Source organism: Astyanax mexicanus, chromosome 13, assembly GCF_023375975.1.
Source record: "Astyanax mexicanus isolate ESR-SI-001 chromosome 13, AstMex3_surface, whole genome shotgun sequence".
Taxonomy (NCBI): Eukaryota; Metazoa; Chordata; class Actinopteri; order Characiformes; family Acestrorhamphidae; genus Astyanax; species Astyanax mexicanus.
The window spans coordinates 28,588,735-28,607,455 of NC_064420.1; the positions used below are offsets into that span (position 1 = coordinate 28,588,735).

At 35.4% G+C, this 18,721-nt stretch overlaps 1 protein-coding gene across 1 annotated transcript in view; it reads left to right on the forward strand.

Moving 5' to 3' along the window:
- The window catches only part of cntn3a.1 (contactin 3a, tandem duplicate 1), a 139,944-nt gene that overhangs the window by 44,265 nt on the left and 76,958 nt on the right, over positions 1 to 18,721 (forward strand). The window contains exon 3 of the mRNA XM_049462925.1: positions 6,770 to 6,902. Coding sequence (XP_049318882.1) covers positions 6,770 to 6,902 — 133 coding nt within the window. The remainder of the gene's footprint in view (positions 1 to 6,769; positions 6,903 to 18,721) is intronic.

Sequence of the window (18,721 nt, forward strand, 5' to 3'; positions counted from 1 at the left end):
TACTGTGAGATTTGAGTTTTCTACATTAATATTTCAACAACATGCCAATTTAAACAACCAGTTATCCAAATATTTATTTTACATTTGTAATAACAAATATATTTATTTAATGTCTATCATGTATCGTGTAAAATATCATGGATCATATTTTGTATTTTTTGGCCAAAAAGAAACATCCACTTCTGGTATGTTTTGACACAATTCGCTTTCTGTGGCGAGTGGATTTCAGGAGTTTGCATCAGGCCTATCGAGCCCCTAGGCAGTGCTTGCAGGAACCTCTCTGGCTTTTTTTTTTTTTTTTTTCACTTTTTTTTTTCACAAGCAGATCCTGATGTCACAGCAAATGATACCTGATATTTCTTTTTCAGGGTTCGATAGAAAATCATATTGTAATGGCCTGCTTTTTGATAAGCAAGATTTTTTTAGGCTTTTGGTTTACTGATTTATTGATGTTAAGTGCAGCTGTCCATCATATTATTTTTGTTTATTGAATATCTTTACATTTTAAAATTTCATACTGAATATTTGTTGATTAAAATATGGTAAGCGGCCAGATTACGAAATTATGCAAGAGGATGCAATTGCCAGTGAGCCTGCAATAGCCTGCCAACATAGTGCAATAAAGCAGGAGAAAACGATATATTGTATATAATTTTATTTTTTTATGAATGTTATCCCAATAAACTGCAATAAATTATATTTTTCTTTTAGGAACAATTTAGGCCACTGATACACTAGTAATATAAAGGGCATAATACTAAATGTACACTATTTTAAATGAAAAAAATAAACAATTAATTATGAAGCATATTTATACATAGATGTTGAAATATAAAATGTGTAAATATGTGTAAATACACTTCTAGTCAAATGTTTAGATACCCTTTAAATTCTCATTCAGTGTTTTCCTTATTTATTTAATTTATTTTCTACATTCTAGATTAATAATAAATACATGAAAACAATTAAGGGACAAATTTGGAATTACATAGTAAACAAAAAAGTGTTTGGCCTCCACAATCCGCTGACCTAAACCCAACTGAGATGGGTGATATAGGATGAGCTGGTTCACAGCATGAAGAAACTGTACCTCATGAAGCCAGTTAGAAAATACCAAGACTGCACTGAGCTGCAGGATATATGGAATGTAATGCCTTCTGTAATGTTTGTTTGTGCTGTTTGTATTGACCAGAGTAGGATGGGTTTCTTTTACTGAGTCTTGGTTCCTCTCAAGGTTTCTTCCTCTTAATGTGAGGGAGTTCTTCCTTGTCACTGTTGCCATTACCACTGTGGTGTTTACTCACAAAAGGCTTGGGCCCGTATCTCTGTAAAGATGCTTTGTGATATTTGTTGTAAAAAAAAAATGAATTGAGTTTAATTGAATGTCCTATCTATCAGACACCACATCATCTTGCCATGAGCACACAGGCCAGTGTTAAACCTCACTTACAAGATAACAGCTCACAGACAACAGTGTCCCTTAAGATAACACTTTATGGACAGTTTCATACTGCTTTTTTTCCCTATGGTATATTGTGTTATTTTTTTATTCTAAATAAATAATCAGTATTTTATATTAATCAATATTTAGCATGATGACTATATGATCCAGTTTTACTTTATGATATCTGGTTAATTATTTTAAGTAATCCATATGTGCTGTTTTTTACTTCGGACGATATAGGCTTCGAGGCCTCTTCTGGTATGAAATATGTACATTTAATCAATATTTTTTGGACTATTCAAGAGATGTCATGAGCATTGTCTGTGCATTTTAACATTAGACCGAAACCTACAGTGATTGTTTTAAGGTTAGAGCAGTCGAATGGAACAAGCTGAGACCAGTCAGTATCTTAGGCCAGGTCCACATTAAGGATGTACACCACTCACTCGTGATTGGTGGAACAGCAGATTAGGTCCGAAAGTTAAGGCATAAAGATTTGGTCAGAACAAACTAAAGTTTATACTGCAGTTTAGAATGAAGTTTAGATTGGAGGAGGCTGAGACATGCTGGCTGAGATTAAGGAAATACAGTCTGGTTATTTTATATTAGTCAGAACCCTGAAATCTCACTGTTTTGAGTGTCTTTTTTCCTTAAACTTTGATTAATTTTTGTTTATTTTTCTTTAGCCCTCTTTTATCCAGCTATTTTTGGACTGGGATTAATTTTGTGCTTATGTTGTATCACACCAGATAAAACATGAATCAGGATCTCATTTGACAAAATCTTTCATATATGTATATATCATTCCTCTATATAACAATTTTTAATCTGTATATTTTTAATATTCGCAATGAAAATCTACTGTACAATACTGTAGAACATGCTAATGCAATTTTGCATTAAAAAAATCTGGTCTGAAAAAGTAGCATTTATTTTATTCAAAATATTTTCTCGTAATTTATTTTCTCAGTTTGGTGATTATCCCACTGTATGTAAGACCAGGTGTGGTTAATAAATCTGAATAAGTGGCCTGCATTAACCATTGCCACATAATTACTATGCATATTAATCAACAAAATGTCCAAGCACTTTAGTATTTAACTTTTCAGAAGCTGCTTCCTGTACGGGGCTAATGCTTTATAAAGTGCCATGCCGAGTTATTTCAGTCTGCTTCAAAATGAAAGCGAAAAAGGTTTTACAAATATTTTAGCACCAGGCTCTAACCCTGAAAATAATAGAGAAATATAATGTTTCAAAAACACATTACAGTGATTGGTCCTGAATTTAGAAGGTTTGTGTAGCTTCTTTGCTGAGATACCAGCACTGAAACTTTTCATATGAACTGGGATGTGGTGGAAGGCAACACAAAAAACAAAGGATCCGAGACACTTCCTGTAGACAGAATCTCTCCAGATCATCCTTGATCCCTGCTTTGTTGTTGTTTAGCTCACCTACTTCCTGTGTTTTTCAGTGAGGTTTAGGTCTGGGATGTCAGCTGCAGATGCTTGATTCTGGTCAGTGAGACTGAGGGATTTGTAGTTTGTGAGTTGCCTATGGCTTTGACTTGCTAGAAAATCCAACAACAACCACCTCATAGAGACAGTAAAGTTTTGATCTTACATGCATCATTTTTGATCTCCAAGTTTAGGTTCATGGTGGCATGATGATGCAGTTTATACCAAGAGTTATTATTCTTTTTAGCTGTGCACCCCACTTTAACTTTTTGTGTGACGTATTTTTAGCCGCACGGACAGTTGCGACGAGACAAGCATGAAACGGGCATTATTCTCTGCACATTTTGCAGAGAAAAGGCTCTTAATTAGCATCACTATCGTGACCCCCTAGGGTTAAGAACCTCTGATCTATACTAATAGACCTTTTGCCAGAAAAAAGCCTAGGAAAATCATGAATTCACTATTGTACTTCTCAGTGATGATTAGGAAGCCATGTTTGTGATTGAGATGTTTTGTATGAAGGACCTTTTAAAGAGCTCAAGAACATTCACTCGATTTATTTTTAGCAAAATAAAGGTTATTTACACTCTCTTGCTTCTGTTACAAACATGTTTCTGATTAAGTCTTTTTGCCCAATCCAACTACCTTAATGCTGAATGACAACTGATATCAGTACCGGGCTGATCCAGTTCTGTTACTAATTTACTTAAGCGTTTTTGAACGCTAATAAACATACAAAAAGAATTTATACAAAGAATAGTCAGGATATGCAGGGTCAATATCAGTAAACAGGAGTCAACAGGGAAGAACGTACCAAACGTGAGACCAGACCATATATAGATATTTCAAAATCAGTGATTTTAGGGGTATAACGGCCTAAGAGGAGCCAATGGTGTGACGGTCCAAAAAAAAAAAGAAGAAAACAAACAAACAAACTTAATCTAATGTATATTTATTCTAAACAAAAGAACAAAGAAAACACAGCCTACTACTTACAAAATGGGGCACCTGCCTGCTAACCTGCTGTATCTATACACACACACACTGCTATGTGTTGGAAATGTATAAGGCACCTTAACCTTACCTGTTGGACTCTTCAAATTGGTGTAAGTTTGTGTGGGTTGAACAAAGACATGCTGAACCTGTGGAATGACTGCAAGAACAAACAATTCAAAAGAAAGCTGCTGGTGGTGGTAGCAGGGAAACCAGAAGCACACATAGTAGGCCCCACTTCCTGTTTAAGCGCTGGCCGCCATCTTGGTTGTGACTGCATGTTTTATAGTCCATGGCTCCTCCCTTGAAGGTCAATGTAACAAAACCTTCAGAAATACATGCAAAACACACCACAGAGAGAGCGAGCACACAGAGTACATACCCATCACCCTAGTGGTAGACTTGCATGTAAAAAGTATACAGAAAAAATGGTTAAAATGTTTAACAATCAGAGCATGGAAAAAAAGGCATTTTAACGGCAGACAAAGCAAAACAACACTTGGTACTGAGTACATGTTCAGCACAGTCTTTTATACTAAGTACTCACCCAGGTGATTAGAATTGCAGTGATTGTCTTCCTGGAGGTGCCATGTGCAGAGTCATGTGATCATGTGAATGTGTGTTGTCATGGTAAAGTATATTCTTGGTAACGTAGCCCAGAGACTGAAGATTGCAGGCAGAGCTGAGTGCAGGGAAGACAGGTGCGTTTTCGGTTCCAGGCGTGACATAATGAAAGTTTTAACGTTTTTCTGCTAAGTTTGTAGTTTCGTTTTTTCATGGTTTTGGCAATGTGTAAGACAGCACAAAAAATAAAACAAGACATTTGGCAAATATGGTATAAATTAATCCTTTCTAACTTGTTAACTGAACTGTTGTTGTGTAAACTGTTTATGCCAAGATAAGCTGAAGTTGCTCAAAATTTTCATTGCACCTGAAATAATGCAGCATTTATTCTCTGCTGTTGAAATGAACACAATGTAATGCAACAATTGTTGACATTGAGTGGAGTATTGTTTTGTTTTGGATGTTAAATTGTATTGTCACGGCACTTGCTCAGAAAACTGGAGCACAATGCATAAAATTTTTCCACACTGCACACTGTGTGTTTTTTTTTACCTTCTGAAAAGTTCCTTACTGCAGCAGCTAAGAGTCATGTCTGTTAATGACACCTAGAGAACTAAAGATTGGATTGGGATGTGAAAGCTAAACCCTAATGCTGACCCATTTAATTGAATCGAACCGAATTGAATCTAATTAAATCAAACTGAATTCAGTTGATAGATCCAAGCTCTTTCAGGATCGCTCAAAACTGTTATTTTTTGGATTGTGGCTGTTTTTTTTTTCTCATACATTGTCTCAGAGCCCAAATTTAAAATAAAAATTGAGATATTTAGTGATTTCTAGACTTCTAGTTGTGGATTTTTTTTTGCCTTGTCTGGCATCTTTCTCACGCTGTCTGATTACAGAATATGCCTGTGTGCTTTTTCATGCCAGTTCATGACGGTCATCATTACTGTTGGAATTAAAACCATTTCTGAACTCACCCCAGTGACATCACATTAAAGTTATATTTAGTTTAATTCCCATTTGAGTATTTTTCAATCCCATAGTTCATTACACTTTATTTTCTTCTGTTTTGATCAAAAAATCAGTCAAATCATTCTGTTTATATTTGTAGTGAGAAAAAGTATTGCTTGGTTAAATGTCTGATTTAGAGGATAATGCTGAAATGCACAAGCTCAGAAAATTTGTAAACCAAACAAAGAACAAAAAACGATTAGGAAATTTGGAGGCTACACATAAACAATTAAACAGGAACATTAAGGGCTATGCATAAATAAAGACAGTGTTGCAAAGCGCAGCTTTTTAATGTTTTCGTACAAATTCGTAAATCAACGTATGTGGCTCAATTTCATATTATATAGTGATTTTGTATACAAAAACATAGTACTTCTAGGTTTTGCTCAGTTGTAGTTATATCTTTTTTATTTCTTGTGACATTAACTGCATAAAATTTACATCATTTTAAACAATACTGAATTAAACATATTAACTGACCGAATAAATTCACAACACAGGGGGGTTTATATGCAGACACTTAAGTATTATCCACCAGTATTTTAACAGTAGCAGAAGAACATGATGTATACACACATTGCACATATTCACACACCCATACACACACATGGTTGTGAGCCTCAGTTAGCTGAAATAGAGTCTGTGTGGTTGTGTTTAGCCTGTTATCTGACTTATCTAAGCCTAGCTAGCTGGCTTTGAGTTCAAAAATAGCAGAACCTGTCACATTAATCCTTTCTGTCACTCTAACACCAGTCGCTCAACTTGTATCAATCTGTGTCTCAGTTAGTCAACAGCAGCTGCACTGAACTGTCTGATAATCAGTAGCTGATCTGTAGTCTAGTCTTCTAATCCAAAACCACAAAACAACTTTCATTGGAGCTTTCTACCCACACTCTAAAGCATTTGTGTGATCATAGGAATTCTCTGCTAAATGCTTGTTGATGCGAATTTATTTAACCCCACTTCTACAGATGCACATGCTCCTTCAGAGGTTATTCTATAATGAAAATAATGTTACCAATGACTAACCTGCATTCTCTCTTGATTTATATATATATATATATATATATATATATATATAAATTATTTATTGTAAGTATAATTAACATCCTCTCGTCTTTGGCATCCTCCATCTTTTAAGTATTTTCACAAGAATAGCCCATGATTGCATTCATCGTGCAGCTGTGTTTCAATTACTAAATCTTAAGCAGCTTACTGGCACTTGAATCAGATGCATCAATAGCACCATGCTAAGTACAATATGTACAATCCTGTTTTGTTTTTCATTCTTTTCTTCTAGAGAGCAGCGTTCCTCTGAAACCTGTTTTCATCAAGCAGCCGGGGAGTATTGTGTTTCCTTTGCACCCTAATGATCCTAGCCGGGAGGTCACCTTCAGCTGTGAGGCTCAGGGATATCCACCTCCATCCTACAGGTGAGAATCTACTCTGCCTTACAAACAAATACCTTCATTTGTAATAAGAGAGTCTCAGTATTCTTTTATTTTAATGTATGCAGTGTGTTCAAATAAGGTAAAGAATAGTAAAAGTGCATTTCCAATGTAATATATTTTATGAAAATACATATTAAATATGCTTTAAGCAACATGCTTAAAATTATATGTTGTGTTGATAGAAAATATATAGTGGCATTAAATACTGCTTAAAGTGTATTTGAGTGTATTTTTCCAGTAGCATTAAGGTGTACACAATATGTGCATCAATACACAAAGTAGTACATACACAATATAGTTCATACTTAAATCTACTTAAATTTGCAGAAGCACTCAAAAGCACAATTTAATGCTTTTATGTTGTGTTTAAATATAGATTAATTACAATTGAAATATATTTAACTTACCATAGGTTGTTCCAAAATAGTACATTTAGTATGTATTTAAGTACATATTTTCATTTTAAAAAGTATGTACTTTTCTATGTTAAGTATACTTTTAAAAATATATATGCTTAATACACTTTTCTTTTCCAATCAAAGTTCTTCCTGTACAGTGCATAATTTTATTTCAGTTTGTCATAAATTACTTTACTTACATCTCTGTATTGTTACACATTCATTTTTAACAATTAAAAGAATTTCACAAATATCCAGCACTAGCTAATCCACTATATAAAATTATTTTAGAAATGTAAATCTTAGCTGTTTAACAAATCACATTTGATTCAATCTGATTTGATTGTGATAGTGGCGTCTAGATTGATAAAGCCAAAACAAGTTGTGTCTGAAAATGTGCTATTTGTTACTATGTTCATGCAACACTGTAGTATTGTACCCTAAAATAACAGCTTCAAAACCATTGTGATGCTCCACTGACCTTTAATAGGGAGAATAGTGTCTCTGTCAAAACAGAATAATGTCAGCACGCTGCTAACTGCAGTATGTAATTTTGGGGAAGCAAGCAGGACAGCACTTGTGAAAACCGTGTAACGCTTTGTAACTTAAGCCCTACTGGGAAAATCTGGGACACGTCTGTCCACAGGCTTCTTTTACTTCAATAACAGTTCTGTGTCTTACAGCTTGTCCAGAATAACATGTTCTTTAGGAGTGTCTCAAAGCATAAATTCCACTTCCTGCATGTAAGGGGAACCCAGGAGCAGAAACACTATTTGTCATTGTGTTGCTTGAATGTGTCAATGTTTTATTTGTACAGTATTTATATTATAATATTACAGTATTTTATAGCAATTTGATAGCCCTGTGCTAATGTGCTTTTATTTTAAGATAAACCTAGAGAAAAAGAGTGAGAGATAGAGAGGGGTAGTCTGTCCATTTATTTACCATATTTTTTACACTATAAGGCGCACTGGATTATAAGGCGCATTATGCGACACTAGTAAGGAACAGAGATGTCACCATGTTTCCCTTCTAGTTCAACAGCTCTCGCTGCTGGGTGGTGTTGAGGGGGTAACTAAGTTGAGTAAAGGTAAGCTAAGGAAACAAAACTGTAGTTCTTGTAAAAATATTTTCTTTTAAAGTTAAATGAGCGCTGGATGTTAATCTACACAGATTTTCCTCCTGAAAACTCATCGGTGTGTGGGCCTTGCCATCTGTCGCTCCTAGCGCTGTACGTGTTTGTGTTGTTGGTGTCATTAAGTGTAAAACTGAGCTTTTGACAACTAGATTGTTGATTTGTATTTTTATTTTTTTTAATTGTTTTTTGAAAATGTTAAAGTGCTATAGAAGTTGGATTGGATTGGAGTGGAGCACTTCTGTTTATTTACAGTAAACTTAGATTTCCAGATTTCCACTAAGGCTGGGTGCAGCAGCATTAGCAGCTAAGTGCGCCGGGTATTATGGAAAATATGGTATTTATTTTTTTTACTTCTCACTGTTGTTTTACTTTATGATATTGTATCTGCATTAAAGTGACCACTCATTTCTGTCCGTTGAGTTTGAGAATCAAGTAGTAAGTGATAATGCTGTATGTTTAATTATTTAAAATTTAATTTACTTAATTTCTTCCAAATTTGCAAGGCCAGTTACCCAACCCTTGTTTATATTATTAATTCTTCCTATCACTGCTAATGCTTCATTGCAACAGCTGTACTTTTACTTTTATGAACTGATGGTAGCACATGGTAGCATGTATGACCTGTACCATATTACAAACAGTTACATGTTATTTTACATCACATAAATGTGTAACAATCTGCATTTTGTTTAGTTTCACAAAAATTACAAATATTTCAATCTAATTTAGTTAAGACTAAGCCTGAATAAGATTAGAAAAGTAATCAAAACTGACAGTTAAAACTACAAAACAGCATAATTTTGTTGATTTATTTCGTTGTTTTTTTATTCTCTATATTTCTCACTGTGTGCTTATGTACTGTCCCTTTAAACATACTACTGCATGTGTAAACATATGACTGCCCTGTCCAGTAAACTACATTGAAGTGACATGGAGGAGAGCACAAACATTGAGAAATTGAGAACTGGGTAGCTCATAAAACTCATGCGTAGAAAAATGCAATGTGCAATGTTAATTTAGATAATTGTTTATTAATTGAAATTTAGATAAATGTGTAGTTTATCATGATATTGACTTGCACTACCTGACAGACTGTAAAACTGTGAACATCACTTGGCAATCTATCAATCCCCCCCCATCCTGTAATTGCTACTTACTATTCATCGCCCAGCTGAGAGTTCCATCTAATTCTTTTTCATCTTCTGGTTCTCCTCCCCTCACTTAGCTAATGGCTGTGCAGTGTGTGGGCACTGAGCGACTTGAGCCTCAGCTCTACCCTTGAGAATTTAAAGAAGAGAACTCACTCATTCAAACAAAATGAAAGGGTTTTAGACTGCAGTTTACAACCAGGGCACTTTGATCTGTAGTAGTATTGGACATATGTGTTCCAAAATATCCTCCAATTTGCTCAAGTGAGCAATAAGAAATGTTTAAGCCACAGGAGCGTGCAGGCTGGGCCTTCTAGCCCATTGAGGTGTTTTCCGTTCAAAACTAGGGCTGCAACGATTAGTCAATATAATTGACAATGTTGATTACTTAAATTTGAAACTAAAACTACAAACTACAAATTTTATTGATGCCTAATCGCCTAATTTATTGACACCTAATTTATAACAGTACTGCATTACACACAGTCCTGGGGACAGAAACAGTTTACAGTCAACTTGATCTGGTCTTCCAAAAGTGCTCAAACACAACGGATTACATATTTACTCACTAAATATCAGAACGTTCCACATTTAAACAACATCTGGTTATTTAAATGGCTTTTAAATCTCATGTTCAGCTGTTTCTATTATTTTTGGAGGACATGGCAGAAATAATCGTTGACTAATTGAATAATAGACTAATCAAAAAAATAATTACAAGATTAGTTAAATATCAAAATAATCTTTAGTTGCATCCCTATTCAAAACTACTGCCTGGGTCTCACAAAACGTTTCTTTAAACAAGCCAAGAGCACAGTTGTTCAAAACAATTACTCTTGATGTCTGTGGCATTGCATATTTGCAGAGTTATTGTGCTTTAGATTAGGTTTGTATTGCATCTTATGCCCTGTTTGGGTTATAAAATGTTGTCTTATAACCCATATATAGTAATAATGAAATTAGCAGCCAAATGTTCATAACACGTATTTTGGCTATAGACTAAACTAAACAATGGCTCGAAAGAATCAGTAGACAGTGTACACCCTGGACAGGCTGCCAATCCATCGCAGGGCAGACAGACACAGACAGATACAGAAACACATTCACACCTAGAGGGCTATTTTACACAGTACCCAATTCGCCGGAGCGTGGACAGTGGGGGGAAAACGGAGCACCCGGAGGAAACCCATGCAGACATGGGAAGAACGTCCAAACTTCACACAGAAAGACCCGGGTCATCCCAGCTGGGAATTAAACCCAGGCCGTCTTGCTGCGAGGCGACAGCGCTACCCACAGCGCTACTCTGCCGCCCTCATTATTTATTTTGTTTGGTATTTTTCCTGCAGTTGTCTCACCTGATACATTCACTGTAATTCTCACTATACTCACTATACCATGTACAAACTCTGTTTCAGCACTACAGTTCCCAGAATGCATCTGCCCCTGTTGCATGATATTATTTTTCAGCTGCAGTTAATTCATGTGTGCATATTGCGACTGGTGTTTGTAGACATGCTGTGGGTAATTAGCATAAAAATACTGGCTTTACAGATTTTGCAACAGGCATGTTTACTGCAGCTCGTTTTAAGTGAGAGATAAGCAACTGCTTTTCAGATACTGGCGATTCAGATACTCTCTGTAGGTCCAGTATTGGTGCCTACTCCTCAATTAAAAAAAGAAAAGCAGCAAAATCTCCACAGAATTCAAGTCAATTTTTCATAATGACATTATTCTGTTTCAAAAGCCGTATCCAGACGGGGTTAGTTTTTCAGGGGGTCCCAAGGTCATTTTCTCTTTTATGAGGGGTCCTCTGAGAAAATTACAGGCTGAATTACCTACTGTTTTTCGCTGAACTCCGTGGTCCTCCAGTAATTTTAGTCCCCCCCAGATTAACATCTCTGAGTTTCGTGTTTAATAAAATAGTGTTTAATAAAATAGCTATTTGTCCACTGGCACGCACCGTAATAGCACTTTAGGCAAGTTTCCACGGAAATCCATGTAAACACAACAGCAAGTGGAAATGAAGGAGCTACTGAACGTGATGTCATGTGACCGAGAAAGCCTAAAAACTCACTGATCCTCCTTTGTTTTTCAATCGCATTCCGAATGCAGGAGTTTTATCACTGAGTAGAAGTGTGAAATATTTTTCACAGGCGCCCCCCTGAGAAACTAATCCTGTCCAGATAGGGCTAAAGATACATTTTGATTTTCTACAGTTATTTGAATTACCATGATATTTTACCACGACAGCTGAAGGACTTTCTGAAATGGTTCATCCTTAGCTTAAAACCTTAGGGTCTTGAACCAGACACACTTTTCTTTCTATGCTAGATTCTATAGATGTCAACAAAAAAGGCTTATCTGTCACATATCAAAGCATCTGCAGTTTGTTACTGCCTGTTTCCTTTCTAAGTAGGTCACAGGTCACCTGTCTACGTTCTTTGAAATGCCCAGTGTCAGCACATTTGTTCACTAATAGACACCTTATGGAAAGAAAGTGCTTTCTTGGCTGTGACCCATGCTCTTGCTTGTCTTTGCTTTTCTCGTGGGACATCTACAACAGAGATCCATAAGAAGCTCTGTAAATTAGGCTTGGTGTCAAGCCCTGGGACTTCTGTCTTTTGAGTTTAGTGTAGAAACTGTTCTGTACTTTCTGCTGGATCATTTGACATTAGGTAAAGGCTACTCCACACTAAATCCATGTTTGGCTGTATTTTCAGCTTGTCAAGGTGCTTGCAGTGGGATTTCCCTGTAGAACACATGCTGGATAGCGAACTATTTCTTCAGAGAGTTGCACCTGTACCCAGTGTTCCGGTGTCTGATTCCCCACTGGGATCCATCATTAGTGCTTGATATATCTGGTGACACCCTCAAACCACTAGGGGAAATAGCCCTGAGCATTATTTTTGTTGTTTTGGCAGCAGAATAAGTTCTGAGATTTAGCACCTACGCACTCCTTTTTTGCATTGAACACTTGCAGTTTGTTTGTATGAGAATCTAAACTGCCTTGGCTCTCTTTCCATTGTGTAGCCTTGTTCTAGCTGAGCTGATTTTTGAAGACCAGAAGTTATTTATGTTTATAAATAAAACATTTAGTTATTTAGTGATTTTTCATATCTTGATTTTACATGAATAATGTAATAATAAGGCATGACAGATTATTTGCTCTTTTATCCTTTTCCACTTTTCTGAAGTCAAAGGAAGCCTTGAAGCTGCAAAAAATTACCATACAATGCAAAGTTTAAAAAAGTTGCTAAATACGAGAAACACTCATAGATTAATAATGTGCATCTGACTGGATGTTCAGGGAATACAGACAATATTTTTGTAAGTAAATACAAAAATAATTAATGTCTCATTGAATAAAACAGCAAACAATGCAGCAAACACAAAAGCAACATTAAGCATTTTGCAATACAAAAATAATATAATTTTACAATGTAAGCCAGGAAAGTTTACCTAACTTAAAAACTTTTGAGCACTTTGTTGCTAGAAATATACTAATACAAGGTACAAAACATTTTAGTTTCCTGCACTGGGATTACTCTATGACTAGGCCTGTCTGGAAACCCAATATGTTAGAACAACTTAAATATATTGTCCGGAAAATGTCTTAACCCTTAACCCTAATGTCCTTTATATAATTTTATCTGTTCTGTGAAATAAAAATAAAGTGTTTTCTTTTTAAAGAAACCAAATTTTTAAAAAGTACACCTCTGTCAAATGTTTAAGATGGCATATTTTGATCAAATCAGAAAATAACCACATATCCAAAACAGTGTTTACGGTACCATAACATGCTAACTGTAATTTTTAGACAAATTTACTCATCTGTGTAATTTTCGGCATTTGAACCAGTTAATTTCTTGTGGTATAATAGGGGATAATGCTGCATTTTATGACCTCTAGTGGATTTATTTAGTCTAACAGAACTGGTCTAGATGAAACAAACAGGTTACGTTAATTTACATTCAACATGTGGTGTAATTTGATCCATTTGGCCAGTGTGACCTCCAAGAATGTTTTAATCCAGAAACCTAATTAAAGTGACAATATGCACATCAGCTTTAACTCCTACTGCCTGCACTAGAGATGCCAGGCTTTGATATTTATATTGATTTATCCAATTCTAAAATCTGAATTTTGCAAAGTAATGATTACTCCAGCTCTGCTTGAGGATCCTTAGTCACAGAACGCTGCAGTTCTGTGTTTAAATCTTCTTTTTTCTTGATTTTTTTTTCCTGTTTCAGGAAACTCAAACTCACATATTTGTAGAATGTGCAATACTAACACACTTCATGGAGGAATCAGAGAAAAGACTTTTTAACCTTTTTTGACCCGGTTTTGACCCGGTTTTGACCCGGTTTTGACCCGGTTTTGACCCGTGTATTAAATCAGCCCTAGGATACCCTAAAAACAAGTGTTTCTCACTTCTTAGTTACCTTGTTAGGGTTTAACATCCATGAAAGGTTTGATTTTTACATTTTTGTTGTGGCCCCCTGGGCCTTTCATTTGAGAGAATACCCATGATTTTCAATATAAAAATATTGTCAAATGAACCTCAAGAGATTAATAAAAGTTTTACAATGGTTGTTATATTACCTGACTATTACTGAAGGGTTTTAGAATACATTTCTTAAATCTAAAAAACAAATACATATATATTTTTTATATTATTAACTCTAGTAACATCTATGGTGTTACGGGTCAATTTCGACCCATATATAAAATACTTAGAAAAAAAAAAGGCAAAAAAATGAAATTTTCTTTTTTTTTCTTTTTTTTTTTTTTAAAACTAAAATTTAAATAAAAGATAATAATAATAATAATAATAATAATAATAATAATAATAATAATAATAATAATAATAATAATAATAATAATAAAATGTAGATTTTCAAGGTAAAACAAACAACCAATCAAGCAAATCAAACCAACAGAAATCAAGTTCTAGTTTTTAGATGCATTAGTATTGTTAGATGCATGTGTGGCAAAAAGTGACTTTTTGTGTGTTCTTTGTAGAAGTATTTATTGCATGTGAAGCACAACGTGTTTGTCTTTCTGTCCTTAATGCTAGGGCAGACCTGAAACCTCTTTCTTTTTGAATCAGATGGTCACTCTGGGGTTGTGGCTGTTGTGGTTGATGTTGAGGCAGGGCTGGTTGAGGATGATTCTGGGCTTTTTGTCTTTTCCTGATGACACAGCTGCATCTTAGTGAAGAGTGGACATCAGTATCACATTTAGTTGTTTATAGGGCAGTATGAAACAGCAGTGGTGGTGTCTGTAAAAACAAACCTTGAGAAAAGTGGAGCCCTGTCCTTCACCTGCAACATTTCAGCAGGAACGGGAGCAGCTTCAGCACTGGTGTCCTCCTCATCAGACTGATCAGATGTGTCTGTGTCTTTCGGTCGATAATCCACATCATCTTCCTCCTCAGAAACCTGCTCATCTGTATTAGTTTGTTGCTGTGTGTCCTCTTATTCATTATCATCAAAGATATGATCCAGAACTTGGCTTACATCAAATATTTTTCTCATTGTTGCATGCTGTAAACTGGAGATGTATACTCTGCAAAGTACCAACTCTAAACTGATTTGGCCATACATGCATATGAATATGTACTTAACTCAAGTTGTTGGGGGTAGATCGGGCTGTGGGCTGTTGGTTTATATTGTGTTTGAGTTCAGTTTTGGGACTTATTATTGTTTTTTTAATATTATATCATACCTGGGTCGAGATTGACCCTAACAACACAAAGGTTTTAATTTTAACAAGAGCATTTTACAATTTAGTTAAATAGTTTTTTTTTATATAAATAAGTTCCTGACAAAGTCAAAAAGTCTTGATGCAATAAACAAATGTATGTAGAATTTTTATGCATTTAAAATCTAAAGCGGGCCGGTCACGACCCTAACACTAAAGGAAGGTTAAGTTAATAAAACTAACTGGATACCCGTCTCAAGAGTATATCACTCTGTACATTAAGTATCAGAACACAGTCGGCACTAACAACACAAAATAATCAACTGTACAGATGACATTTAACCACAACAATCATGTGATAGAATAATAGAGTAATGGAGATTGAGCGATAGATAAGCAGCTCGTTTTGAGAGACAACATTTGAAACATTAAAGAAGCCCTGCACGGTGATGCATTAACAATTTTGCCTGGAAAAGGTAATGTGGCCTCTGGCCCCGCCCTCAGTATTGGTATTGTTAACGAAAGACAAATGGTATAGGCCCCAAAAACTCTGAGTGACTCCTATCTGGTCTTTGCTTTAGGATATAAAATACCTGTCTTGGTAAACCTTTAAATAGTAGCAGAGTGTACAAAGATTTGGACTAATTTAAATTTTGGGAAATGTCTTTCCAGTGAAGATAGATAGCTCTATTTTAATTTGTCCCAGCCCGAGTCCTCTATGGCTGCTGTTACTCAGCAGCTCTCCAGATTGTCACTGCAGTTACACAGCGATTCAGCTCATACTGGGTCTAATTTTAACTTAATTCAGGCCTCGAAAAGCTATTACTTCTACAGATGCTCTTATCGCTTCAGCCAAAGTCACCATGCTTCTCACTTTCTTCAGCTTAGTCTGACTCACTCTTGTAATCTTTTGCTCAGTCTCTACGACTTTGTGTGCTAACAAAAGCGACTTTGTGAACTGTGTTTATTCAGCTCCACTATACATAATTAGAATTAAACATATTTTCATTTATAATACATTTTTAAACTGAATGAAACCAGTTCAGTTATTTGTTACAACATGAAGTTATTTATGATGTTTTCTTGTTTGTGTTAGTTTTTTTCTGTTTTTATGTGAAAAGATGTTCTTCTAAATATTTTAAAAACAGATATAGGAATAAGGGTTAAAACACTGCAGTTTAAACCTCAGTGGACTGAACTGTACAAATGCGGTACAACAATGGAACAAAAAAAAACTATCCCAGATTTAATTTCATTGATTTTAAAACAGACAGTTGTGCAAATTAGTTTGTTCATTTTAGTGTTGAATAGCGCCCCACCTGGAGGCAGTTAATTTAGCCTGTAGTTTCCACACACACATTAACCTAGATACATGATGCTTGTCTAATCCAACATGATTTAATGAGCTGGAATAGGAAACTAAAGTCAGAATATCAGTAAAATACTTATATATATATATAACCGTATTTTCTATAATACGCATTATAAGGCACACCCGATTATAAGGCGCATTATTTTAAAAGTTAAACGAGCGCTGGATGTTAATCGAAAACTATTCATCATGTAAAGCATTTCCGTTTATTTACAGAGAGCTTTGCTTTTTCTTATGTCCATTAATTCTAGCCAGACAGCACTACACTGAAAAACCCTGAGTGTTCCGGTAACCCAGGGCAATATTAGCTAGTGGTTCGTCTCATGTAGCTTGTTTTATCATGGTAAACGGGAAGGCTACAGTCCGATATACTCATCTCTGAACCATTAAAGAGATAACTAGTGCTTAGCGTGGTTAGTGGGTAATGCTAACGCTACTTCAGCAGTGCTAGTCGGAGTTAGGAGCAAGCTACAGTCTGATTGATATACTCACCTCTGAACGACGAAAGAGCTAACTAGCGTGGTAAGCGGGTAATGCTAATGCTGCTCTAGCAGTGTTAGTTGGGGTTAGCAGCAAGCTGCAGTCTGATATACTGAATGGCAAAAGAGGTAACTAATGATTAGCGTATTTAGCAGGTAATGCTTATGCTGCTCCAGCAGTGCTAGCCGGGGTAAGGAGCAGACTACAAGCCGATAATACTCACCTCTGAACGTCAAAAGAGCGAGCATGGTTAGCTGGTAATGCTAAAATAACCTACCATTAAAGGATTTTAAGTGCACATTATAGTGCGAAAAATATGGTAGTTTATTTTACTGAAAGTGAAACATTATAAAGAAAAAAAAAAGGTAAAAATATGCAAATGAGTCACTCTACGTACATGTGACACTGAGAGGGAGATAGAAGATAAAGAGGAGGAGGGCCTAGGGAAACAAACAAGACTACAATTTGCATACCAGAGCAATACTCCTAATTCACTACAGTTCCCATTATACCATGCAATTCAAAGGTTTCGGGTGGAATATGTGCTCACAAAATTACTTTTTTTTTTTTTTTACCCTAATAGTAATTACTGTACGTTTTCTGTGCACTATGTGTGCACTGAACATGCGTACCACATAATTTCACTACAAACACATTTACAATATGCCCAGATATACCACACTTTCATTCTTTCTGCCATGTCTGCTTGTGACCAGTGTCTTTCCATTTTCTTCAAATTTTCCAGATTTGTTCCACCCATTTTCAGACTGTCTATTGCTTAGCATTTTTTTGTTAGCATCCTAAAGCTCAGTGACGTTAGACAGCCTTGTTTGCAGGATAATGGGTTGTGTGTCAAGGGCTAAAAGAGCTCTTCCTGGCTGTCTAGCTCCTGTAGCAGTGAATCAAGTCAGGTTGTCGCTGTGGGCTAGAGCAGTATATGTGTGCATTATGCTGTGTAGTTTCATCTGCTGATTTAACAAGCCTGTCTGTGTAAGTGTATTTAAAAAGTGCTTAGTATTGACTTTTCCTTTTCTTATTTTACTTTTTTGTATAAAAATATATGTATGCATTTTCTCAACTAGTTTTACTGGGCTTTAACTAAACTTCAAAGCAGAAAAAAAAAGTATTTCTGGGGCATTTTTATGTTAAAGAATGTTGTTTAAACCCATGGTCATTGGATAATTACAGTGTTTTCACCACTTACAGGTGCAAATAAAAACAGAGTATCATAGAAAAGTTACTGCAGAAAAGTTTTAGTAATTCAGTTCAAAATGTGAAACTCATAGAGTAGCCAACGAAAACCCCAAAAGTCAGTATCTCAGAAAATTAGAATATTAGAATAAGAGTTTTACGATTTGAACTGAAGTTATGAAATTATAAATTATAATTATAGCTAATAAATGCAAAAAATATAGACGATTTTTGTATGCTCTTGATTGTCTCTATAATAATAATTAAACACTCTTTTGCTCATCCTATTGCAATGTTGCTTATATGTGTAAATTACATGTTTTTAAGACAGGGCAGATTTGTTTTTCAATACTTCAATTTTAGTGCGTTCA